The sequence below is a fragment of the Oncorhynchus nerka genome, linkage group LG27, assembly GCF_034236695.1.
Source record: "Oncorhynchus nerka isolate Pitt River linkage group LG27, Oner_Uvic_2.0, whole genome shotgun sequence".
NCBI classification, from domain to species: Eukaryota; Metazoa; Chordata; class Actinopteri; order Salmoniformes; family Salmonidae; genus Oncorhynchus; species Oncorhynchus nerka.
This window is the reverse complement of record NC_088422.1, coordinates 34,238,521-34,264,498: the sequence shown is the minus strand read 5'-3', so window position 1 is coordinate 34,264,498 and position 25,978 is coordinate 34,238,521. Positions and strand designations below refer to the sequence as shown.

Here is a 25,978-nt window from a genome sequence, read left to right as displayed (position 1 = left end):
AAGTCGTCGACGTTCTAGAAAAGATTGAGCATGCGCTTCTGAGACAACAGGTCACTTGACACGATCATGAAAGCGATGTCGACATAAAATCAAGTTGAAAGCGGTCTCCTCTTGTCTTCACGACAAGGTCGCTCTACAGGTAAGTGACATAGATTTGGATCATTAAGAAGATGAATAATGTGTGACATTTTAGGATTAGTTCATATATTGTCTATCAACAACAATTAGGGTAGGGATGGACAGCCGACTAAACGCAACTCTGTTCATAGAGATTTATGGACGGGGTTGAGTTTACTCAGCGAAAGTTAGGTTGGAAACTTATTTTTCACTATAGCTAGTTGGCTACTGATTAACTTTTTAAATTTTTTATTTACCTCTCTAAGGTTGGTCAAAATGTATGCCCTGTACATTGTGAGTGGACTGTTGGCACTGGTTGCAAGCGACCCCTGTGGTAACTATAATTTATCCCAGAAACACAATATTACAACACCTGATTGGTGAACATTTGCTTTTCCTTGGCAGTCTCTGTCTTCGCTAGCGGACTAAACTCTACTCCATATGGTGAAGGAAGTTTCTGATGAACTTCACCAGTGGAGCCGATCCAGGCTTTGCGGTAGCTCAGATTACATCGATTTGCTCAAGGTCAATATAAAGAAATAACTTATGAAACGCCCACCTATGTTTATCCTCTGTAGTTGCATGCCTTTGTTTGTTGAAACTCATACTTTTTCATAAAACGTTAACCAAATACAAACACCGATTGTTGCTCTAATGGTGTTTTCACACTTGGTCCCTTTCAGACATTTGTTGTGTGTGCAGTGCAAACACTCAAAAGGAACTGACACCTCAAAAGAGCCACTTAATTAAGCGAACCGAACTGAGACCATCTCGAAAGGTGGGCTGAGTTCGGTTCGCTTGAATTCATCGGTCCTGTTCCGTTTTTAGGACAATGTGAACGCAACTCTCCGCAGGTTCGTTTGTCATTTCACGCACCACACACTAGCCTACTGCTTACCGCTTCGCTTGCCATAAATCCTCACGTTGGTGCCACAAGAGAGAATATCCTGCAGGTTCACGGGAAGAAATGTGTGCTGGTTTTTGGATATTGATCAGCGAGAGTCAATGACTCTCAGAAATGCCTAATTGTGGAGTTTAGTTCAATTGTTTTGTTTGCAATATGTAATCTATAGACAGCTTCATAAACTGTTTATTGATTATGGGGTTTGAATAGTGTGTGAAGACATTTGGACAGAATCACAACATTGGGTACAAAATATGTTCTAGCTTTAAAGGGGCAGTAGCATACCTTGGGTGTACAATTTTCAATTACAGCATTATTTATTCTGCAGTTATTGTATTGCTATTTATTCTGTTAACTATAAACATGTACATGTTTATAGTTGTCTTCTGATTGCATTTAATTAAAATATGGAGATAAAATAATTGTAATCTATTAGCTTCCAAAATGTATCTAGCTGTCCATAACACATTCTGATTGAATGGCTTGTCCTGCACTTTCTGCATTGAGTGAATGTTGGAAACCGATATTGGTTATTTTCTCAACATAACAATGTGAATGCAAGAGGACTCATTTCACAAAATGGGTAAGGTGAACTGGCAAAAGAGTTGAGTCCTCATTCAAAGGCAAGGGCAGCGTGAATACAAAATGTTTATTTTTTGGCATATGCCAGTTAAATCTCAACAAGAAAACAGTCGGTGGTGGTATTTCAGTAACATTTATTTGAAGAAAAAAATGTATTTCAGCAAACAAAGGCACGCAATTACAGAGGACAAACCGGTAGGTAGGTGTTTGTTTTTTAAAGTACATTAAACACCCAAGTATTGAATCGATGTAGTCTGAGCTATATTCCGTTGCAACGTGGACTCAAAGCCTTTCGTATTATTCTGTACGTAAATCTGATATACTAGTGTATGTCAGGGAGTACACTTTATTTATGAGGGTTACATGGAGAAAATCGAACCTCTGAAAGGAAAATTATGTCCCTCCCTTCAGCTAAACCCTCTCTGAACGCTTTGGGGGGAAAAAACAAGTGACCCTCCCCTATACCCAAAATAATAATAATGAGAACATGCCTACCGTTTACCCTCACTTCTTGGGCGGACAAAAGCCTTTGACATGCAGTTTTAGAAACTGTTCTTCGTCCTGTAAGCATTACATGGTAACGCAGGAATTTTGGTAGTCAGATAGTTGTGGGTGAAAATATCTCCTTTATAGTAAAAGCATTGCATGCATCTATCGTATTTTCAGGTCCGAGACAATATATTTAAAACATTTCACGCAATTCTACGTAAAAGTATATATTAGCTGAATATTTTAATATCATACAATTGACCGGAATTACAGGCTAAGAATGGACAGAGCATAGCCCATGTGTTCGTGATATATTTATCCAATGCCAAATCAGTGTGTGTCTGCAATAAAACTCCCTGTTTGCAAATAATTAAATCTGAGACGCAATTAGGAATCTGAGCATGGTTCTTTCAAAAGTTGCGTCTACCTTTCCACCCTAGAAAGAGTAGGCCTGCCGACGCAGAAAAATGCAAGCTTTAACTGCTGGCGATTCTTCTTTTGTGGCTTAACCCAACCCATCGGAGTCATGTCTTTCCCGGGTATTTTACAGCTTGTTTTTAGTATAAAGTATCGCAGACCAAAGCGTTGTTATAGATCACTTTATATAATTGGAATCATTTTATCTTATTCAACATCTTAAGCTAACAAGGCGTAGGCAGGTGCTTTAAAAATAATAATAATAAAGAGGATGGCATACCCTCTCATGCCCCCTCAATTCGAGTCTTGGTTTTAACTTAAAAGCCCTTCACTGACACGGAGGTAGGCTATTTAAAGAGTGCGTGGTGGGTGGAGGAATTGACCCACAAATCTATGGATATAGCTGCCTATAGCCTCATTTACATCTGTCAAACAGGTAGGCCTACCTCTTGTTTCTTAAATAGGAATAAATAAGCTCCAACACAAAGCCCTCTTGTTAGTAAAGCTTAATTAAAATAAAGACAGTTTAAATGAACTATGCCTACTTTCATGAGCAATCCATTTCTGATTGCTTGTGCTGCTTGAAGCTTCAGGACCACAGTTTAAGTTACTCGAATCATTAACTCTGATAAAGATATTATGGGCATGATAAATATATTATGGGCAAGAAACATATGGACTTTAATAAAATCAATAATATACTGAACAAAAATATAAATGTAAAGTGTTGGTCTCATGTTTCACAAAAGATCCCAGACATTTTCCATATGCACAGAAATAAGCTTATGCTTATTTCTCTCATGTTGTGCACAAATGTGTTTACATCCCTGTTAGTGAGCAGTTCTCCTTTGCCAAGATGATCCATCCATCTGACAGGTGTGGAATATAAATAAACTGATTAAACAGCATGATCGTTACACAGGTGCACCTTGTGCCGGTACAATAAAAGGTCACTCTAAAATGTGCAGTTTTGTCACACAACACAATGTCACAGATGTCTGAAGTTGAGGGAGTGCGCAATTGGCTTGCTGACTGCAGGAATGTACACCAGAGCTGTTGCCAGAGAATTTAATGGTAATTTATCTACGATAAGCCACCTCCAACGTCAATTTAGAGAATTTGGCAGTATATCCAACTAGCCCCATAACTGCAGACCACGCCAGCCCAGGACCACCACATCCAGCTTCTTCACCTGCGGGGTTGTCTGAGACCAGCCACCCGGACGGACAGCTGATGAAACTGAGGAGTATTTGTTTGTAATAAAGCCCTTTTGTGTGGGAAAATGTATGATTGGATGGGCCTGACTCCCTAGTGGGTGGGTCCCTGCCCAGTCATGTGAAATCCATAGATTAGGCCCTATTGAATTTATTTCAATTAACTGATTTCCTTACATGAACTGTAACTCAGTAAAATCGTTAATTGTTGCTTGTGGCATTTTTTAATTTTTGTTCAGTATACTAGTAGCAAGCTATCAATGTTGACCTCCGGACCTCATCTTTGCACTTTCCTTCTCAAACTAAACAGAACATAAGCTAGGGCTAGTTTGCGCAAAGGTGCAATTTTTGGACTAGGCCTAATAAAAATATAAAAAGATTTACGGAAGAAACCTTTGACTCTCCTCCTGAATTGCCACTGTAGCCCTACACAGCACGGCCATTGATTAAGCAGCACTGAATGTTTTTGATCAGCAAAAGCAGAGCAGGGCAGGGCTCCATGTAATGCAGCCCAGTTTCATTTACACCATACCAGCAGCTCTCTTAGAAATATAACTTTGCTCTGTGCTTCTGAGTATGCACTTCGTAGGCTATACTTTAAATAATTTGATTTAAAGCACACTAAATAGCCTCTAATGCACTTAATATTGTACCCAGAGGAGAATCAGAGATTGAGGGGCGGCATCGGCCACACTTTATTTATTTATATTTATATACACACACTACTGGTTAAAAGTTTTAGAACACCTACACATACGTGTTTCTTTATTTGTACTATTTTCTACATTGTAGAATAATAGTGAAGGCAAACTATGAAATAACACATGGAATCATGTAGTAACCAAAAGTGTTAAACAAATCAAAATGAGTTTCTTCAAATAGCCACCCTTTGACTTGATGACAGCTTTGCACACTCTACATTCTCTCAACCAGCTTCACCTGGAATGCTTTTCCAACAGTCTTGAAGGAGTTCCCACAAGAGCCGAGCACTTGTTGGCTGCTTTTCCTTCACTCTGCGGTCCAAATCATCTCAATTTGGTTAAGGTCGGGGGATTTTAGAGGCCAGGTCATCTGATGCAGCACTCCATGACTCTCCTTGGTTATACAGCCTGGAGGTGTGTTGGGTCATTGTCCTGTGAAAAACAAATGATAGTCCCACTAAGCCTAAACCAGATGGTGTGCTTTGTTCTAAATAAATCACAGACAGTGTCATCAGCAAAGCACCCCCACAGCATAACACCTCCTCCATGCTTTACGGTGGGAAATACACATGTGGAGATCATCCGTTCACCCACACCGAGTCTCACAAAGACACTCCGGTTGGAACCAAAAATCTCAAATTTGGATTCCAGACCAAAGGACAAATTTCACTGGTCTAATGTCCATTGCTTATGTTTCTTGGCCCAAACAAGCCTCTTATTGGTGTCCTTTTTAATAGTGGTTTCTGGTTGGAGCAATTTGACCATGAAGGCCTGATTCACACAGTCTCCTCTGAACAGTTGATGTTGAGATGTGTCTGTTACTTGAACTCTGAAGCATTTATTTGGGCTGCAATTTCTGAGGCTGGTAACTCTAATGAAGTTATCCTCTGCAGCAGAGGTAACTCTGAGTCTTCCATTCCTGTGGCAGTCCTCATGAGAGACAGTTTCATCATAGTGCTTGATGGTTTTTGCGACGGCACTTGAATAAACTTTCAAAGTTCTTGAAATGTTCCCTATTGACTCACCTTCATGACTTAAAGTAATGATGGACTGTTGTTTCTCTTTGCTTATTTGAGCTGTTCTTGCCATAATATGGACTTGGTCTTTTACCAAATAGGGCTATCTTCTGTATAGCACCCCTACCTTGTCACAACACAACTGATTGGCTCAAACACATTAAGAAGGATAGAAATGGGCTGATGGTGAAGTAGACATACTCGGTATTCATATCACAAAAGATAGAAATAAGCTTTCCACAATGAATTTCAATAGAAAACTTAGACAAGATCCTGCAAGCATGGAGAGGTAAATACCTGTCTATAAGTTGCCCTGATGAACTCCTTAGTCATATCTCAGTTTACTCACTTACTTATGGCGCTGCCTACTCCTGATGATTTGTTTTTCAAATCATATGAGCAACAAATATTTCGCTTTATCTGGGACACTAAACCAAACAAAATAAAACGTGCCTATCTATATAATGAATATGAATTGGGTGGGTTGAGATGATTAAATATAAAAGCACTAAACCTCTCTCGAAAAGCTTCACTCATTCAAAAGTTTTATTTGAACCCCAAATGGTTCTCAAGTAGATTACTAAGAAAAGCTCATCCATTGTTTAAAAATTGCCAAGTCTCATTTTCGATTAATTGAAAATGATACGTTGAAAAACGTATCTCTCTTTTTCAAACAAGCATTGCAGAGCTGGCTACAATTTTTAAATTTCACCCCCCTGAAAATATAGAACAAATATTATGGCTGAACTCAAATGTGCTGGTTGATAAAATACCTGTATTTATGGGAAAGATGTTTGAAAAGGGTATTTTGTTCTTAAATGATATTGTAAATTGGAATGGTAGAGTTTGTCCTTCATGGAGTTATCAGAATTGTACGGAAAGGTCTGCTCAATCCAAGAATACAACCAATTGATTACAGTATTACCCCCCAAAATGGAGGAGGCAGGTGGCAGTGGGAGGAGGTTGGGAACTGGCCTGTCTGCCCAATATAAAGGATCATGATTGGAGGAGGCAGGTGGCAGCGGGAGGAGGTAAGGAACTGGCCTGTCTGCCCAATATAAAGGATCAAAACTGGCGGCGGAATAAAAATAGCATAGATAGGAAAGTTGGGTTGTGTATCGGAGGACGCATGACTTTCAACCTTCGTCTCTCCCGAGCCCGTACGGGAGTTGTAGTGATGAGACAAGATAGTAGCTATTAACAGTTGGATACCACGAAATTGGGGAGAAAAAGGGGTAAAATTCAACAACAAAAAAACTAAAAATATATATGTATATATATATCCACATAATTTTCCTCCTCATGATGCCATCTATTTTGTGAAGTGCACCAGTCCCTCCTGCAGCAAAGCACCCCTACAACATGATGCTGCCACCCCCATGCTTCACGGTTGGGATGGTGTTCTTCGGCTTGCAAGCCTCCCCCTTTTTCCTCCAAACACAACGATGGTCATTATGACCAAACAGTTCTATTTTAGTTTCATCAGACCAGAGGACATTTCTCCAAAAAGTACAATCTTTGTCCCCATGTGCAGTTGCAAACCGTAGTCTGGCTTTTTTGAGGTTTTGGCGCATTCGCTTCTACCTTGCTGAGCGGCCTTTCAGGTTATGTCGATATAGGACCCGTTTTACTGTGGATATAGATACTTTTGTACCTGTTTCCTCCAGCATCTTCACAAGGTCCTTTGCTGTCGTTCTGGGATTGATTTGCACTTTTCGCACCAAAGTACGTTCATCTCTAGGAGACAGAACACGTCTCCTTCCTGAGCGGTATGATGGCTTTGTGGTCCCGTGGTGTTTATACTATTGTTTGTACAGGTGAACGTGGTACCTTCAGGCGTTTGGAAATTGCTCCCAAGGATGAACCAGACCTGTGGAGGTTTACAATTTTTTGTCTGAGGTCTTGGCTGATTTGTTTTGATGTTCCCATGATGTCAAGCAAAGAGGCACTGAGTTTGAAGGTAGGCCTTGAAATACATCCACAGATACACCTCCAATTGACTCAAATTATGCCAATTAGCCTATCAGAAGCTTCTAAAGCCATGACATCATTTTCTGGAATTTTCCAAGCTGTTTAAAGGCACAGTCAACTTAGTGTATGTAAACTTCTGACCCACTGGAATTGGGTCAGAATAATTACTTGTGTCATGCACAAAGTAGATGTCCTAACCAACTTGTCAAAACTATAGTTTGTTAACAAGAAATTTGTGGAGTTTTAATGACTCCAACCTAAGTGTATGCAAACTTCTGACTTCAACTGTACATATAAATATGGATGCGCGATGGCTGTGCGGCATAGGCAAAATGCAATAGATGGTATAAAATGAATCAAATCCAATTTTATTTGTCACATACACATGGTTAGCAGATGTTAATGCGAGTGTAGCGAAATGCTTGTATATACACAATACAGTATATACACAAGATGAGTAATGTAGGATATGTAAACATTATTTAAAGAGACTAGTGATACCTTTATTAAATCAATTTATTAAAGTGGCCAGTGAATTGAGTCTGTTGGCAGCAGCCTCTCTGTGTTAGTGATGGCTATTTAACAGTCTGATGGCCTTCAGATAGAAGCTGTTTGTCAGTCTCTCGGGCACAGCTTTGATGCACCTGTACTGACTTCGCCTTCTGGATGATAGCGGGGTGAACAGGCAGCGGCTCGGCTTCTCACCCCCCCCCCCCCCCCCCCCCTTAAAAGATTTAGATGCACTATTGTAAAGTGGCAGTTCCACTGGATGTCATAAGGTGAACGCACCAATTTGTAAGTCGCTCTGGATAAGAGCGTCTGCTAAATGACTTAAATGTAAAATGTTAAATGTTGTTGTCCTTTGATTATATTTTTGGCCTTCCTGTGACATCGGGTGCTGTAGGTGTCCTGGAGGGCAGGTAGTTTGCCCCCGGTGATGTGTTGTGCAGACCACGCTACCCTCTGGAGAGCCTTGTGATTGAGGGCGGTGCAGTTCCCTTACCAGGCGGTGATACAGCCCGACAGGATGCTCTCGATTGTGCATCTATAAAAGTTTGTGAGGGTTTTGGGTGACAAGCCAAATTGGCGCTTGTTGCACCTTCTTAACCATGTTGTGTGGGTGGACCATTTGTTTGTCTGTGACGTGTATGCTGAGGAACTTAACTTTCCACCTTCTCCACTACTGTCCTGTCGATGTGGATGAGGGGGTGCTCCCTCTGCTCATCTCCTTTGTTTTGTTGACATTGAGATAGAGGTTATTTTACTGGCACCACACTCTGAGGGCCCTCACCTCCTCCCTGTAGGCTGTTTCGTTGTTGTTGGTAATCAAGTCTACCACTGTAGTGTTGTCTGCAAACTTGATGATTGAGTTGGAGGTGTGCATGGCCACGCAGTCATGGGTGAACTGGGAGTACAGGAGAGGGCTGAGAGTGCACCCTTGTGGGTCCCCAGTATTGAGGATCAGCGGGGTGGAGATGTTGTATCCTACCTTCACCACCTGGGGGCAGCCAGTCAAAGTCCAGGACCCAGTTGCACAGGGTGGGGTCAAGACCCATGGTCTCAAGCTTAATGATGAGTTTGGAGGGTGCTATGGTGTTGAATGCTGAGCCTTAGTCAATGAACAGCCTTCTTACATAGGTATTCCTCTTGTCCAGATGGGATAGGGCAGTGTGATGATGATTGCATCATCTGGATGTTACTGTGAATGTTATTGTCTGAGGCTATCCGGAACATATTCCAGTCCACGTGATCAAAGCAATCTTGAAGCGTGGAATCCGATTGGTCAGACCAGCGTTGCATATACCTAAGCACGTGCGCTTCCTGTTTTAGTTTCTGCCTATAGGAGGGGAGCAAAAAGATGGAGTCATGGTCAGATTTGCCGAAGGGAGGGTGGGGGAGGGCCTTGTATGCATCGCAGAAGTTAGAGTAGCAGTGGTCCAGTGTTTTTTGCTTGAGCGGGTACAAAAGTCAATGTGCTGGCAGAATTTAGGTAGCCTTATTCTCAAATGAGCTTTGTTAATATATCCTGAGGCTACAATAAATGCAGCCTCAGAATATATGGTTTCCAGTTTACATAGAGTCCAATGGAGTTCTTTCAGGGCCGTCTAGGTATCTGCTTGGGGGGGGGGGGGGATACACGGTTGTGACTATAATCGAAGAGAGATAATGCGGTCGGCATTTGATTGTAAGGAATTCTAGGTCCGGTGAACAAAAAGACTTGTTCCTGTATGTTGTTATGATTACACCATGAGTCGTTAATCATGAGGCATACGCACCCGCCCTTCTTCTTACCAGAGAGATTTGTTTTTGTCGGCGCGACCCATGAAGAAACCCGGTGGCTGTACCGACTCTGACAACATATCCCGAGTGAGCCATGTTTCCGTGAAACAGAGAATGTTACAATCTCTGTTTTTCTGGAAGGCAACTCGTGCCCTAATTTCATCCACCTTGTTGTTTAGAGACTGGACATTGGCAAGTAACATGCTCGGAAGCAGTGGATGGTGGGCTCGCCTTCTAAGTCTGACCAGGAGGCCGCCCAGTCTTTAAATTTTTTAAATTTTTTTTACCTTTATTTAACTAGGCAAGTAAGTTAAGAACAAATTCTTATTTTCAATGACGGCCTAGGAACAGTGGGTTAACTGCCTGTTCAGGGGCAGAACGACAGATTTGTACCTTGTCAGCTCGGGGATTTGAACATGAAACCTTTCGGTTACTAGTCCAACGCTCTAACCACAAGGCTATCCTGCTGCCCCCTCCTGCGGCGACAACGTCGTTTTGGGTCGGCCTCTGGGATTAGATCCAATGTCCAGGGTGGAGGTCCAAACAAAGGATCAGTTTTGGGAAAGTCGTATTCCTGGTCCTAATGTTGGTAAGTTGACGTCGCTCTTATATCCAATAGTTCTTCCCAGGTGTATGTAATAACACTTAAGATTTTAAGATATAATACATTAAAAAAACATTACTGCGTAGTTTCCTAAGGACGTTAGGCGACCATCTCTGTCGGCGCCATCTTGCTAAACGATACTCTTGGACATCATCGGCACAAAAATCCGTAGCTAGCGTCACTCCCCCTGTGTCACTAATGTTGAATAAATATGACCCTTCACTAAGCCCCGCCCCCTTCTTGGTTACTGTTGCAACCTCGGACTAGCCCAATTCCGCATTCAACCACTGGCGAAATCCCCTCTCAATTATCTCAAACCCTCTTTCTAATACACAATGAAATGAAACCCTGACTACCCCTTGCTAATCAGGAAGTTCTTGGGTATGTGGTGGTAGACTGTCATTACAATTGCTTCACGGTAACCTGGTAAAATTGTTAGTAGTGTAGCTGGACACTGAACTGGCCACTGAACGGGTCTGAATTCACTGTCAGCATCCAGTCAAAGCTATAACCACTTTTGGAGCTAACTAGTGCTCTCAAATCCTATCCTGATGTTGACAGCAAATGGGAGTTGTATTCATAACATTTCTAACTTAACTAGTATTCATACATTGAGAAAACAAGTTTATATTAAGTGGTTTGCTAGCTAGCGTTAGCAACGTTTGGTGGTAAATAAGACTGAGCTAACCAGCTGAACTAGCAAACAATGTAACAAAAGTATAATTTCAGGAATCACAGTAGCAATTACTCCTAGTATACTGTTAAATTATTTAGCCATTTTAAACATTTTATAAAATAAAGTGTAAATTCTATTCATTTTTACATGTAGTAAAATGATGTGAAGCAGAGTGGAAGTTATATTATGCCAGGCACCTGCAGCAGGCCCATGTTTGGAAAGTCTGTTTATTAATATGTTCCTTTGGATATTATTTGGATATCCTTTTGTCCTATTATAAGAAGCAACCCCACGGACAATCTGCAGGGTAAATTCAAATGGAATTTCATTCAACAGTCGCGACAGACTGTTAATGTACTTGCCTGTTGTCCAAGGGACAGCATAGGAATGTCGGGGCTAAGAGTTGGTAAACGTTGATCCACTTCATCCACTGCAGGACTTTTCAATGATTTTGCAATTAATTGTTTGATGTGTCTGAATAGATAATGCACAGCCCCTCTTGTTGAACAAATCTGTGATGAAAATAATCTCACTTGTGTCGTGCCACATCTGTTAAAGTTCTGTAATTTTATGCACATAACTGATTTCATGTTGCTAAGGCATTTTTACCAGTACATCAGTCTACCACCATACTATTGTTAGCTCCTGGGAAACCCCACTGGCACTAGGATCACAGTGACCAGGTTAGACTGACTATGAGAAGCCTGTACTTTGTCCTAGTATGAGTCAGTTACATCAAGGTGACATTGGGAGAAGTCATGCTTAACGACGCAAATTGGCCGCCTTGTGAAATTCATTTTGTCATTAAGTTGCTGATGTCTTTGCTTTTCTTTGTGTATGATTGCTGAAACACTGATTGGAGAAGTCATGCTTAAGGACACATTGGCTGCCTTGTGAAAATTAATGTGGTTACTACGTTGCTGATGTCTTTGCTTTTTCATATGATTGCTGATCCAGCACAGGAAACACTGGTTGTGCAATGCTTTGACCTAGATTAGACTCTGAGGATACTATATTTATATCGTCTCAGTTAGCACACAGCTGGGCTTTTGTAATCTTACTGTAGGTTTATTAGTCACATCTCTGAACATATCTTTGGTAACATTGGAAGTTATCCTTGTGCAAGTTATTCATCTTGTACTTTTGTTATAATGTACTACTGTTGTTGCTTCAACCCATATTATGTGTCCAGATCCTGTAGGATCGGAACATAGTGAGCTGCTCCTCTCACTCAATAAGAAGCTGCTGCGTTCTCTGGAGGACCAGGAAACATCCCCTAATCCGAGTGTGCACCTGTCCCTGCGTCTGTCTACTCTCCACAACCTTGGCAAGGAGAGTGATCACCTGAATGCACTCAAAACAGATTTACACAATGACATTGAGAGGTAAAAGGTCATATTTATAAAGCCCTTTTATTGCACATTTCTAGATGTCATTGTGTATTTCATGCTTGATAATGACCTAGTTGTGCAAATGTCCTTTTATGTAGTCAATGGCTTCAAAACTACCTGCAGTGCATTTGTATCCAGTTTCTGGTTCTGTATTTACAATTGATACGTTTGAGATTATATTGAAGTTTGTTTACCCATCACAACTCTCCTGTGTCTCCCCCTTACCCTATATCCTCTGCTCTCAGCTCTCTGGCTAATAGCCAGCCAGTGGTGGGTCTCCTGGCCCTTTACACTCTGGCCCTAAAGGCCTCCTGCTATGATCTCAACACCCTGACCTTCACAGTCAACCAGAGGAGTGAGACCCTGCTGACTCATCTCAAGAGACAGATGGCACTAGAGAAAGAGCACATCACCTGTAAGCCTCCTCATTCCTCCGCCTGACCCTTACCATCTTTCTTAATGCTCTATATACTTTATTTGTTCTCAGTCGCTGTTACTATTGAATTATTTTCTCTGATATGTATTTGTGTTTGTCTTTCTTTCCTGCAGTCAGTCACCGTCCTCTGACAAATTACTACCAGTACTCTCTAGGCGTGCTGGCACTGTGTGTGAGTGGAGTTAGAGTCAACTCTCACGTCAGCAAGAAGCTCATTGGGGCTGTAGACCATGGACATATCAAACATGGAGACTCCGATTGCATCGGTAAGTATGACCAAGGAAAACCAGGAGCATCTCCAAACTCCGATTCTGCTTTCCTATAGTTAAAATGTATTTCCTCACACTGGCTCCCTCCAACCATATTCTCTATAGGTGATTTCATGCTAAACCCTTGCTTCATCCCCTCTGTCTTGCTTTAGACACGTTTGCCATGGCTGGAATGGCCCTACAGTGCCTGAAGGAGTCTTACACTCAGGTGCAGGATGCGGCTCTTGACAAGGCCCTGGGCGTCATCAAGCAGAAGCTACTGGACTCCCGGCGGGCTGATGGTCACATGGGCAATGAGTTCAGCACAGGCCTGGCAGTGCAGGTAAGGACTGGGTCACTCCCCCCCCCCGCCTACAGTGCCTTTGGAAAGTATTCAGACCCCTTGAGTTTTTCCACGTTTTGTTACATTACAGCCTTATTCTAAAATGTATTAAATCATTTTTTCCCCCCTCATGAATCTACATACAATACCCTATAAAGACAAAGCAAAACCAGGTTAAGACCATTTTTGCTAATTTATAATAACAAAAAAATATCACATTTACATAAGTATTCAGACCCTTTACTTAATACTTTGTTGAAGCACCTTCTAGGGTATGACGCTACAAGCTTGGGGAGTTGTATTTGGGGAGTTTCACTCATTTTCTCTGCAGATCCTTTCAAGCTCTGTCAGGTTGGATGGGGACCGTTGTTGCACAGCTATTTTCAGGTCTCTCCAGAGATGTTCGATCAGGTTAAGTCCAGGCTCTGGCTGGGCCACTCAAGGGACATTCAGAGATTTGCACTGAAAACACTCCTGCGTTGTCTTGGCTGTGAGCTTAGGGTCGTTGTCCTGTTGGAAGGTGAACCTTTGCCCCAGTCTGAGGTCCTGGGGGCTCTGGAGCAGGTTTTCATCAAGGATCTCTCTGTACTTTACTCTGTTCATCTTTGCTTTGATCCTGACTAGTTTCCCAGTCCCTGCCGCTGAAAAACGTTCCCACAGAATGATGCTGCCACCACCATGCTTCACCGTAGGGATGGTGCCAGGTTTCTTCCAGATGTGACGATTGGCATTCAGGCCAAAGAGTTCAATCTTGGTTTCATCAGAACAGAGAATCTTGTTTCTCATGGTCTGAGTCTTTAGGTGCCTTTTGGCAATCTCCAAGTGGGCTGTCCTGCCTTTTACTGAGGAGAGGCTTCTGCCTGCCCACTCTACCATGAAGACCTGATTGGTGGAGATATGGTTGTCCTTCTGGAAGGTTCTCCCATCTCCACAGAGGAACACTAGAACTCTGTCAGTGACCATCGGGTTCTTGGTCACCTCCCTGACCAAGGCCCTTTTCCCCCAATTGCTCAATTTGGTCGGGCGGCCAGCTCTAGGAAGAGTCTTGGTGGTCACAGGTGGACTCCAATGAAGTTGCGGAAACAGGATGCACCTGAGCTCAATTTCGAGTCCCATAGCAAAGGGTCTGAATACTTATGTAAATAAGGTACCTGTTTTAATTTGCTAAAATTTCTAAACTTGTTTTTTTGCTTTGTCATTATGGGGTATTGTGTGTAGATTGCTGAGGATTTTTTATTTAACCAATTTTAGAATAAGACTAACGTAACTCAATTTGGAAAAAGTCAAGGGATCTGAATACTTTTCTAAGGCACTGTATATTAACCTGTGCAGCGTTTACATACATTTCTGATTGGAGCAATATAAACATTTCCCATGGGAATAACATGGTGTGTCCCTGTGTCCCAGGCCCTGCTGGCTATGGGCAGCCAGGTGCAGGAGTGTTCTACCTCAATGGAGGCCATGAGGTCAGATGTGAGGAAGGGAACATATCTCAACCCCATGGCCATGTCCCAAACTCTGCCTGCCCTCCAGCAAAAGACCTATCTGCAAGTCAAGGGCAAGCAGTGCCGCAATGAGGATGGCAAGTGCTGCGTTATCATCAAACCCAACAGTGGTCAATCTGTTTTAGAGGTGTGATCCTCCTCACTCTTACTTACTGCCTCTGCTTGGTTGGGGTTTCCTCTACAGACAGCCTGGTCCTGGAGGCCAGGAAGCCAGTGAGGGTGTTACAGAGCAATACCAAAGTAGCCCTGAAGTTGGAGGTGGTCAAATCACATGGGGCTCCTGATGTCTATTCTGTTGATGTGCCAACGGGCACCTTGTTGGTTTATGCCCTTGAACTCCTTCAAAAGAAGAACATTGGCTTCACGTGAGTTAATGGGGCGCTTTTATAGTTATTTTGGTTGATATGTTAATCAAGTTCCAAATTGATACTTTTTGGAGAGCTAATTTGTCTTATTTACATTGCTACAACTCAGAAAATGTTGTAGAACTTCGCAGTGTAGTGGTGAATAGCTTAGTGTCATGTCACAAGTTTAACATGATGAACTCTCCTCCTTGCTCCGTCCTCTGCCTACACTGCAGGTTTGAGAAGGAGCCCAGCCTGTGGGGACCCTTCCTGAGCGTGGTGAATGGGGAACGGGCTCGACAGACCGACCGTAGATACTGGCGCCTCTCGTCAGACGGCAACACTCTCAGCCAAGGTGAGAACAGAGGGTTATATGGCATAGGAAACACATACACAAATGTACATGCAAAATGCACAACGTTCCTATGTCGTTACTAGTTATTGCTCAACAATACAATTAATGTCTTAATTGCATTCATCCAAACATTGATATTTAGTCACAGTAGGAAGGAAATCAAACAATGATTTGGTTTCTCTCATTAGGTATCAAAGACTTCAAGATTGAGACGGCCCAACAGATCACCATCGAAAACACCAGCTACTGAGAATCAAGATGCTTGAAGCACAGTGATTGAAAAGGTGTCATGTCAAGTTATCTGATGTGAAAGCAATCCAGCTCAATAATGTGATTTGTAGTGTCATGTACTAGGATATTTTGGGGTAGAAAAATTGTAGAGATCTTAGCTCAAAGGTTTGCAACAACTTTTATGGACTTGATTCATTTCCCCAGTGAATATGAATAGTTAATTTTAGCAGAGACTCATGACTTTCTTTACTTTTACCTCTATGGATTAAAAACACATTATGAATGAACATTTATAGAGAATATAATTGCCTTTTTTATACTTAACATTTCATACTTTTTTTGTTTGTTTTAATGTATGGTTTAAACATTTTGCATTTGAATAAACAAGATAAACCTTTGGCTATATTTGTCTGCTTTATTTCTTCATTTTAGCAGTATAGTATTAAGGGTTGGGGTGGCCATTGTTTCCAAAAAAGAAATAGGCTAAGCCTACTCTCCAGTCATTTGAATTAGTAAATCATTCTGATAAAGTGGAGGTGAGAATGAAATTAAAGTCAAATTACCTCACATCACCCCTGATTTTCACACATAGCTTGTAATCCAGGATTAGGTGTCTGACAGCAGGTGGCAGGAGCTATGTACAAGCTGTACAAGCGGTTTGACAAGTGGAAATGAGGTGTCTGCCTGAATGAGGTGTAATAAGAACTGTCTGCCCAACGACCAGTATGGCCTGCCTGTCCAAAACATCACTAGTTACCACAGACACAATGTAAAAATAGGCTTTATTGTAAAAATTACTCAAAACAAAGATGTGGTTTTAAGGTTAGGCATGAAGTTTAAAATCAGATTTTTAGAAGGGAAGTTAACCAAGGTATCGTTACTCATTGTATATTTATTTTTTCACGTTATTGTTAAAATACATTTTTTGATCTGCATTGTTGGGAAAGGCCCATAACTAAGCATTTCACTGTTAGTCTACATCTGTTTACAAATCATGTGGCTGTGTATTTGTGGCTGTGGTAACTAGTGACGACCCAAAACATCCTCTGTTGGCAAGCAATTGTCAGATGAGGGTTGTCACCACAGCCACATAAACCCTGCCTATTTCTACAATGTATCTTCTTAAAATCAGATTTTAACCCTAACCTTAACGCTTAACTGAACCACACTGCTAAACCCTGCTAAACCCTATGCTTAACCTTAAAGATGCAATATGCACGCAGACATTTTTTAATAGCTCACCTAATGAAAGCACCTTTAGTTAAGAATGCTGGAATTTGCCAAAGCACTGCCTTAAATCCATCTTCTGCTATACTGAGGCATGAAGGATGAGTAGAAAGTGCATGTAATTCTCCCAAATGCTTGGCTGAAACAATAGCCTTCTCTATGGAAGGCAGTCATGACTGAGAGCTCACATAGCTCAGGTGAAGACAGGGGCTCAAATGGTGGACTCATAAGTGATCGTAGGACAACATTTAACTCACATGAGGGTACTGAAGGAGCCTTGGGGGGCTGTAGCCTGCGATTAGAGGGTGTGCCCCTGGTGATGCACCTGCAATGTCATGATCCACAGAGATAGCTGCCATATATACTTTTCCTGTAGGTGGGGACTTCCCTGCAGCCATAAAAGCTTGGGGAGGAAAGTCAAAATGACAGATATTGGGCAGGAAGATGGCGATGGTCGACAAACCACTTCCTGAACACATTCCACTTGTAGGAATAGAGGGTGCGCGTAGAGGATGCCATGGCTGCCCGAATTGTAACAATCTAGAGACGAAAGAAACGCACACCTATTTAGGCGAGGTGCTGGCTTGCAGAGTAGAACACTTGAAAAATTAAAGGAGAGCTGCACACTCTAGGAGCTCAGATGCAATAACCTAATAACTAACATTGCGACAGACAAGCTGTCTTCATCAGAAAGAATTGTAACAATTACCAAGGAGGATAGACCTGCGGCTACAAGGCGGTCACGTTCAGGGGCCACACCAACAACGTCAGTTTGCTGGGTTTGGCGTGCTAAAGCTTGCCGCTCACTTGTGACAGGAGGTCTACTCGAAGAGGGAGTCCCCATGGTTGGGAGGTATTCAGCTCTATAAGGTCTGAAAACCAGTGAAGCTGTGGCCAACATGGAGCAACAAGTAGAACTGATGTGCTCTCAAGACTGATTTTCCTCAAGACCTGAAGGAGAAAAGGAATTGGTGGAAATGCATACAGCAGCCTACTTGGCCATCTATGTGTTAGGCCATCAACCCTGAGTGGGCCTGCTGGAACATTTACAGAGAACCACATAGGACAATGGGTTGAGTCTTGCGATGCGAACAGATCAGAGATGGCCCTTATGAATTGCACCCAGATCATCTCCAGTCTGAAGTAAAAGGGCCTCCTCTGGAGAGGTCTGCTGCATGATTCTCCACCCCCGGCTGGTCTATTGCTCTGAGGGATGTAAGGTGTCTGTTTGTCGAAAGCAGTAGCTCCCTTGCTATCTGGTGCAGTGCCATTAACCTCCGTCCACCCTGGTGGTTGATGTGTGCAACCACGGTTGTGTTGTCTGTCCGTATCAGTACGTTGTCCTCTCAGTACTGGGAGCAAGTGCCAGAGTGCAACGTGAATTGCCTTTACGTTGATGTGAGCTGTTGTCCATGGTGCTGATCAAATACCATGGACCCCTTACTGGTTCAAGACTGCTCCCCATCTCTGTAGGGAGGCGTCTGTGGTCAAAGTCACCCCGGAACTGTACTGGGAGTTTGAAATGCTAGGCGCCACCATTTTATTGCTCTCCAGCAACTCATTGAAATTGTCTGCTTTTTGTGTTTGTCCCTCCTGGGACATAGATTGTGTCTGTTGTACCAGTGCTGTATTGGCCACATGTGGAGCCCAACGGTACATCATCGACTGCAGCAGCTAGGAGGCCTAGGAGACTCTGACTCTCTTGCGATGTCACCTGTTTTCTCAGTTCTCAGTCCATCGTTAGTCCCAACTCCCAAATGACGCCATGGATGTGTGTACCAAAGCTTGGCTTCGTGACCCTGCACATCGTCTATGTAGTTCAGGACCCTGGCCTGAAGGGGGGCTAGCTGTGCTTATTCACTCGAAACTTAAAAACATGTTTTTTTGAAGGTGAATATCAGGTCTTTTCTGTGTGCTGGTAGAATGGAGATATGAAAGTATGCGTCTTTCAGGTCCAATTGCCTGTTTGTACTGACTGAATGATGGTTTTGAATGTCAGCATTTTGAAGGGAGATGACAATTCAGGCATCTTAGGTCCAGGATCGGACGGAGGCCTCCGCACTTTTTTGGCAACAGAAAATAGATTGAATTGAACCCACAGTATGCTTTTTAACAGGGTTGCGAGCTGTTGTATTCAAGACACACCTGAAGTGTGGGGTCGTTGACAAAACACCCATTTGTTGGCCATTGACCTTTTCCTGCTGGAAAGGTGGTGCTCAAGGAAATGGTGTTGCGCTAGAGAATTAGTCCCATCAGGACTGAGAATGCATGCTGTGGTGCAGAGGGGACTTGGCATGCCTATGATGCACCTCTACCTCTAGGGCGATGCTGCAGCTCCACCTCTTCGGTAGGGCTGAGATTGTCTGTTCCTCTACTCCTCAGCAGGTGCAGCGATAGTCGGAGCCTCGTTTCTTGACATCCCAGTTGGGGCCTTGGGATGGGAGTAATGGTTTGCTGGGTGATGCATTCTAGGCCTTGGAATGAGGCGCTGAAGCTCCATCTGTGCTTCTCTGTCCACCTTAGACACTTGGAGGAAGTGGGCCACTGCTGGGCCAAATATCTGGCCAGGTGATATGGGTACACCTAGGAGTGGAACGTTCTCTTTGTCAGAGAGTTTGGACTGTGCTAACCATAGGTGGCATGCACACCACACAGTGTTGCCAAATATTTCCCAACCATCTGAGCATTGCCCTGAAGGCATTGGATGAGCAGGTCTCTTACTGTAGACAGTTATTTCATGGTCTCAGCATCATAGTTTGCGGAGAGGTGTTCCTGCAGTTCCTTCTGATAGAAGGCCAGTATCATGGCTGAATTCCTAAGCCTAGCGGCTGAAGCAGTGCTGTCCTCTGTCCTGTGTAGGAAGCCATCAGATGCCCTGTATTGTTTGTTAGGCAGGGTCTGAACTGTGACAGAGAGAAGCAGGCAGAACAAGCGAAGCAAATGATTTGTCCATACAAAACTAACCTCCTCTGCACCATGAACCGTAGCCAAGCGAGTGCGTATGCTTGGCATTTTTTAAATTTATTTTTTATTTCACCTTTATTTAACCAGGTAGGCTAGTTGAGAACAAGTTCTCATTTGCAACTGCGACCTGGCCAAGATAAAGCATAGCAGTGTGAACAGACAACACAGAGTTACACATGGAGTAAACAATTAACAAGTCAATAACACAGTAGAAAAAAAGGGGGAGTCTATATACAATGTGTGCAAAAGGCATGAGGAGGTAGGCGAATAATTACAATTTTGCAGATTAACACTGGAGTGATAAATGATCAGATGGTCATGTACAGGTAGAGATATTGGTGTGCAAAAGAGCAGAAAAGTAAATAAATAAAAACAGTATGGGGATGAGGTAGGTGAAAATGGGTGGGCTATTTACCAATAGACTATGTACATCTGCAGCGATTGGTTAGCTGCTCAGATAGCTGATGTTTGAAGTTGGTGAGGGAGATAAAAGTCTCCAACTTCAGCGATTTTTGCAATTTGTTCCAGTCACAGGCAGCAGAGTACTGGAACGAAAGGCGGTGGGTCTGGCGACAAATATGTAGCGAGGGCCAGCCGACTAGAGCATACAAGTCGCAGTGGTGGGTGGTATAAGGTGCTTTAGTGACAAAACGGATGGCATTGTGATAGACTGCATCCAGTTTGCTGAGTAGAGTGTTGGAAGCCATTTTGTAGATGACATCGCCGAAGTCGAGGATCGGTAGGATAGTCAGTTTTACTAGGGTAAGCTTGGCGGCGTGAGTGAAGGAGGCTTTGTTGCGGAATAGAAAGCCGACTCTTGATTTGATTTTCGATTGGAGATATTTGATATGAGTCTGGAAGGAGAGTTTGCAGTCTAGCCAGACACCTAGGTACTTATAGATGTCCACATATTCAAGGTCGGAACCATCCAGGGTGGTGATGCTAGTCGGGCATGCGGGTGCAGGCAGCGATCGGTTGAAAAGCATGCTTTTGGTTTTACTAGCGTTTAAGAGCAGTTGGAGGCCACGGAAGGAGTGCTGTATGGCATTGAAGCTCGTTTGGAGGTTAGATAGCACAGTGTCCAATGACGGGCCGAAAGTATATAGAATGGTGTCGTCTGCGTAGAGGTGGATCAGGGAATCGCCCGCAGCAAGAGCAACATCATTGATATATACAGAGAAAAGAGTCGGCCCGAGAATTGAACCCTGTGGCACCCCCATAGAGACTGCCAGAGGACCGGACAGCATGCCCTCCGATTTGACACACTGAACTCTGTCTGCAAAGTAATTGGTGAACCAGGCAAGGCAGTCATCCGAAAAACCGAGGCTACTGAGTCTGCCGATAAGAATATGGTGATTGACAGAGTCGCAAGCCTTGGCAAGGTCGATGAAGACAGCTGCACAGTACTGTCTTTTATCGATGGCGGTTATGATATCGTTTAGTACCTTGAGTGTGGCTGAGGTGCACCCGTGACCGGCTCGGAGAAGGTACGGTGGGATTCGAGATGGTCAGTGACCTGTTTGTTGACTTGGCTTTCGAAGACCTTAGATAGGCAGGGCAGGATGGATATAGGTCTGTAACAGTTTGGGTCCAGGATGTCTCCCCCTTTGAAGAGGGGGATGACTGCGGCAGCTTTCCAATCCTTGGGGATCTCAGACAATATGAAAGAGAGGTTGAACAGGCTGGTAATAGGGGTTGCGACAATGGCGGCGGATAGTTTCAGAAATAGAGGGTCCAGATTGTCAAGCCCAGCTGATTTGTACGGGTCCAGGTTTTGCAGCTCTTTCAGAACATCTGCTATCTGGATTTGGGTAAAGGAGAACCTGGAGAGGCTTGGGCGAGGAGCTGCGGGGCGGAGCTGTTGGCCGAGGTTGGAGTAGCCAGGCGGAAGGCATGGCCAGCCGTTGAGAAATGCTTATTGAAGTTTTCGATAATCATGGATTTATCGGTGGTGACTGTGTTACCTAGCCTCAGTGCAGTGGGCAGCTGGGAGGAGGTGCTCTTGTTCTCCATGGACTTCACAGTGTCCCAGAACTTTTTGGAGTTGGAGCTACAGGATGCAAACTTCTGCCTGAAGAAGCTGGCCTTAGCTTTCCTGACTGACTGCGTGTATTGGTTCCTGACTTCCCTGAACAGTTGCATATCACGGGGACTATTCGATGCTATTGCAGTCCGCCACAGGATGTTTTTGTGCTGGTCGAGGGCAGTCAGGTCTGGAGTGAACCAAGGGCTGTATCTGTTCTTAGTTCTGCATTTTTTGAACGGAGCATGCTTATCTAAAATGGTGAGGAAGTTACTTTTAAAGAATGACCAGGCATCTTCAACTGATGGGATGAGGTCAATGTCCTTCCAGGATACCCGGGCCAGGTCGATTAGAAAGGCCTGCTCACAGAAGTGTTTTAGGGAGCGTTTGACAGTGATGAGGGGTGGTCATTTGACTGCGGCTCCGTAGCGGATACAGGCAATGAGGCAGTGATCGCTGAGATCCTGGTTGAAGACAGTGGAGGTGTATTTGGAGGGCCAGTTGGTCAGGATGACATCTAAGAGGGTGCCCTTGTTTACAGAGTTAGGGTTGTACCTGGTGGGTTCCTTGATGATTTGTGTGAGATTGAGGGCATCTAGCTTAGATTGTAGGACTGCCGGGGTGTTAAGCATATCCCAGTTTAGGTCACCTAACAGAACAAACTCTGAAGCTAGATGGGGGGCGATCAATTCACAAATGGTGTCCAGCGCACAGCTGGGAGCTGAGGGGGGTCGGTAGCAGGCGGCAACAGTGAGAGACTTATTTCTGGAGAGAGTAATTTTCAAAATTAGTAGTTCGAACTGTTTGGGTATGGACCTGGAAAGTATGACATTACTTTGCAGGCTATCTCTGCAGTAGACTGCAACTCCTCCCCCTTTGGCAGTTCTATCTTGACGGAAGATGTTATAGTTGGGTATGGAAATCTCTGAATTTTTGGTGGCCTTCCTGAGCCAGGATTCAGACACGGCAAGGACATCAGGGTGGTTCTGCTCACACTGCCCTACCCTGTGCTCTGACCTCTTTCTCCCCTCTCTCTCCAGATGACATCTCGCGTCTTGTGACGGCCGGCCGCCCAACAACCTGCCCGCTTGACCCTATCCCCTCCTCTCTTCTCCAGACCATCTCCGGTGACCTTCTCCCTTACCTCACCTCGCTCATCAACTCATCCCTGACCGCTGGCTACGTCCCTCCCGTCTTCAAGAGAGCGAGAGTTGCACCCCTTCTGAAAAAACCTACACTCGATCCCTCCGATGTCAACAACTACAGACCAGTATCCCTTCTTTCTTTTCTCTCCAAAACTCTTGAACGTGCCGTCCTTGGCCAGCTCTCCCGCTATCTCTCTCAGAATGACCTTCTTGATCCAAATCAGTCAGGTTTCAAGACTAGTCATTCAACTGAGACTGCTCTTCTCTGTATCACGGAGGCGCTCCGCACTGCTAAAGCTAACTCTCTCTCCTCTGCTCTCATCCTTCTAGACCTATCGGCTGCCTTCGATACTGTGAACCATCAGATCCTCCTCTCCACCCTCTCCGAGTTGGGCATCTCCGGCGCGGCCCACGCTTGGATTGCGTCCTACCTGACAGGTCGCTCCTACCAGGTGGCGTGGCGAGAATCCGTCTCCTCACCACATGCTCTCACCACTGGTGTCCCCCAGGGCTCTGTTCTAGGCCCTCTCCTATTCTCGCTATACACCAAGTCACTTGGCTCTGTCATAACCTCACATGGTCTCTCCTATCATTGCTATGCAGACGACACACAATTAATCTTCTCCTTTCCCCTTCTGACGACCAGGTGGCGAATCGCATCTCTGCATGTCTGGCAGACATATCAGTGTGGATGACGGATCATCACCTCAAGCTGAACCTCGGCAAGACGGAGCTGCTCTTCCTCCCGGGAAGGACTGCCCGTTCCATGATCTCGCCATCACGGTTGACAACTCCATTGTGTCCTCGTCCCAGAGCGCTAAGAACCTTGGCGTGATCCTGGACAACACCCTGTCGTTCTCAAATAACATCAAGGCGGTGGCCCGTTCCTGTAGGTTCATGCTCTACAACATCCGCAGAGTACGACCCTGCCTCACACAGGAAGCGGCGCAGGTCCTAATCCAGGCACTTGTCATCTCCCGTCTGGATTACTGCAACTCGCTGTTGGCTGGGCTCCCTGCCTGTGCCATTAAACCCCTACAACTCATCCAGAACGCCGCAGCCCGTCTGGTGTTCAACCTTCCCAAGTTCTCTCACGTCACCCCGCTCCTCCGCTCTCTCCACTGGCTTCCAGTTGAAGCTCGCATCCGCTACAAGACCATGGTGCTTGCCTACGGAGCTGTGAGGGGAACGGCACCTCACTACCTCCAGGCTCTGATCAGGCCCTACACCCAAACAAGGGCACTGCGTTCATCCACCTCTGGCCTGCTCGCCTCCCTACCACTGAGGAAGTACAGTTCCCGCTCAGCCCAGTCAAAACTGTTCGCTGCTCTGGCCCCCCAATGGTGGAACAAACTCCCTCACGACGCCAGGACAGCGGAGTCAATCACCACCTTCCGGAGACACCTGAAACCCCACCTCTTTAAGGAATACCTAGGATAGGATAAAGTAATCCTCCTCCCCCCCCCCTTAAAAGACCTAGATGCACTATTGTAAAGTGGCTGTTCCACTGGATGTCATAAGGTGAAAGCACCAATTTGTAAGTCGCTCTGGATAAGAGCGTCTGCTAAATGACTTAAATGTAATGTAAATGTAATGTAAAATGGTTAGCAGAGTGTGCTAAAGCAGTGAGTAAAACAAACTTAGGGATGAGGCTTCTGATGTTGACATGCATGAAACCAAGGCTTTTTCGATCATGGCAGGGGTTCTGTCATTTGGCGTGCTCTAAGTGCATTGGAACTCATGCACAAAGTCTTTGAAAAAGGGATGGATATCGGTCTTTGAAGAACTGAAATAATCAAACTTGGATGTGGACGCCATTGGCAGTAGGTGAGCGATGGTGTTTATTGGGCGGTGGATCACGAGGGGAGGGAGACCCGTCATTAGACGTAAAGAGTTTGGAATGATCATTGAGCTGTGTGGCAGACTCATCTGATGAGAATCCTGAGGCTCCGCCCCAAAGCGCAAGTGGAGATTTTAATGCTCTTGGTTAGAATTTCTGACAGTGAGTTTAAGAGCTGATACCCTGTGCAGCCGCTTGAGCATGTTCAGCTCCCAAGCAAAGAACGCAAGGTGCCTGCAGGCTACAGACTCCCACGGCTCCTTCAGTACCCTCATGGGAGATATATGTAGTCCTACGATCACCATTTGAGCCTGTCTTCACTTGAGCTATGTGATCTCTCAGTCAAGACTACCTTTTTATTGGCTGTTGTTTCAGCAAAGCCTGTTGGAGAATTACATGAACTTTCTACCCATCCTTCATGCCTGACCAGCAGAAGATGGATCTTAAGCAGTGCTTCGGCCAAATCCAGCATTCTTACCTAAGGTGCTTTCATTCTAACATGCTAACCAGACCTTAATCATAGCGGCATTTCACCCTCTTCCCCACTCCTCACAGGAGAGTTGTGACTTGCATACACTCTGCCCAGTTAGGGCATTGAGTGCCTATCTTGCTGCAACAACAACTGTTCATCAAACAAAACAGCTTTGTGTGTGTTATGGGGAGAACACCAAAGGGTGCACTGTCTCAAAGCAGAGACTGGCACATTGGATTACCAATGCAGTGTCAAAACCATAAGCTGCAGCATGTCGACCACCTCCAGATAGTGTAGTAGAACACTCCACCAGAGGTATGACTAATTCATGGGCCTCCCTGGACTCTGCAAGTTGGATAACACCCATGACTTTCAAGTTCGAGCTTTTAGCTTGCTTGTGTACACCGATGTTTACCACAGTTGAAATTCTGTGTTACCCTGTTGGGTAATTATATTCTGTTGCATCCTGTGGTGGATACAAGG

At 44.3% G+C, this 25,978-nt stretch overlaps 1 protein-coding gene across 1 annotated transcript; it reads left to right on the top strand.

Moving 5' to 3' along the window:
* The first annotated feature begins 58 nt into the window (after window positions 1-58).
* tcn2 (transcobalamin II) lies at window positions 59-16,225 on the top strand. Its single transcript, XM_029637939.2, has 10 exons — window positions 59-139; window positions 384-451; window positions 12,164-12,356; window positions 12,608-12,777; window positions 12,912-13,064; window positions 13,220-13,389; window positions 14,797-14,971; window positions 15,079-15,259; window positions 15,475-15,593; window positions 15,782-16,225. The coding sequence occupies exons 2-10, from the start codon at window positions 394-396 to the stop codon at window positions 15,841-15,843; spliced, it is 1,281 nt and encodes a 426-aa protein (XP_029493799.2). The 5' UTR covers window positions 59-139; window positions 384-393; the 3' UTR covers window positions 15,844-16,225.
* Window positions 16,226-25,978: the final 9,753 nt, after the last annotated feature.